Below are 1,359 nucleotides of genomic sequence, written 5' to 3'. Positions count from 1 at the left end.
TCCAGTGCCAGGATTACAGGCTTGTGTCTCCATGTCCAACTAATTTATTTATTTTTTGAGGCAGGATCTCACCATGTAGTTCAGACCACCCTTGAACTCATTATGTAGCCCAGGCTGGCCTCAAACTTGTGGTGATCCTCCTGCCTCAGTCTCCCAAGTGCTGGGATTATAGGTAAGTACCTTTACACCTGCCCAGCCTGGGTAATTTAGAGATTTAGAGAGGGTCTGTCTCAAAATAAAGAAAAGTAAAAAGAACTTTTTTTTTTTTTTTTGGCGGAACCGGGGATTGAACTCAGGCCTTTGTGCTTGTCAGGAAAGCACTTATTCTACTGAGCTATCTCCCCAGCCCCAAGAAAACTAAAAAGATTTGAGATACAGCTTAGTTAGAGGGTCCTGGTGAATCCTCTTTTTAAAAAATATCTATCTATCTATCTATCTATCTATCTATCTATCTATCTATCTGGTACAAGGTCTCACTATGCAGCTCAGACTTGTAGTGATCCTCCTGTCTCAGCCTCCATAGCACTAGGATTATAGGCATGCGCCACCATGCCCAGTTTAGGTGGTTAGCTTGGTGAGGACTGGCATAGCATGCAGTGCCAGGGATCAAACCCAGGTCCTTGTGCTTACAAGGCAGGCACTTAGACTGCTGAGCTGTCTCCCAGCTCTCCCTCTGAACTCTCTTCACCCCTAAGAGTGATCTATAACCATCACTGACCATGGTTGCCATGTTGATGCTAATGTTGACAAGAACGATGAGGCCCAGCACCAATAATAAGATGTCCTCAGCATCCGGAGGGCTTTCTTGGTATTGATTGCAGCACCCCAAGATGTCATGCCAGAACTGGCTCTCCATGGGGGGGGGGTCCTAGGCCTGCCTGGGCCCCCCCCGCAACCCAACCCACACTGCACTCATGCCAGTACCTGGAGGCACCTACCCAGTAGGCAGGGAGAAAGGTCATAATGAGATAAATTAGAGAGTCACAATATAGAGGTAACTCAGCTCTCTTATCTACTTGCCCTTTACATAGCCATCTCTACCCCTGCCTCTCCCACATGGTGGAACCCAATCCCAGCGTTTAGTCTTTTCCTCTTTGTGAGGCTTGCTTAACCCCACACCTGGTTCTTGATGTGAAAATATGACAGCTTTAGTCATAAGACAGTCTTTGAAAGTTTGAAACATGGGCCAAAGATATAGCTCAGCTGCACAAGTGCCTGCCTGGCAAGCATAAGGTCCTGATTCCTGGTACCAAAAAGAAAGTAAGTTTGAATCATGTATAAAGGATTTCCTCCATTTCATTGCTCGATCTCTCTCTCTCTCTCTCTCTCTCTCTCTCTCTCTCTCTCTCTCTCTCTCTC

General features: G+C 46.4%; 1 protein-coding gene across 3 annotated transcripts in view; it reads right to left on the bottom strand.

Annotated features, from left to right (window-relative positions):
- Spem2 (SPEM family member 2) overlaps positions 1 to 895 on the bottom strand; it is an 8,059-nt gene extending 7,164 nt beyond the window's left edge. For 2 of the 3 annotated variants that reach the window (XR_002822582.1, XM_004638524.2), the window contains exon 1: positions 719 to 895. Coding sequence is in view for 1 of the 3 variants with exons in the window: in XM_004638524.2 (XP_004638581.1) it covers positions 719 to 856 (138 nt within the window). In the remaining 2 variants the exon portion in view is untranslated. The remainder of the gene's footprint in view (positions 1 to 718) is intronic. The other variant, XR_002822583.1, reaches the window with a different exon arrangement.
- Between the last annotated feature and the right edge of the window lie 464 nt (positions 896 to 1,359).

Source organism: Octodon degus, unplaced genomic scaffold (assembly GCF_000260255.1).
Source record: "Octodon degus isolate 3935 unplaced genomic scaffold, OctDeg1.0 scaffold00098, whole genome shotgun sequence".
NCBI lineage: Eukaryota > Metazoa > Chordata > Mammalia > Rodentia > Octodontidae > Octodon > Octodon degus.
Note: the sequence above shows the minus strand (reverse complement) of the source record. Positions and strands in the feature narration are given on the sequence as shown.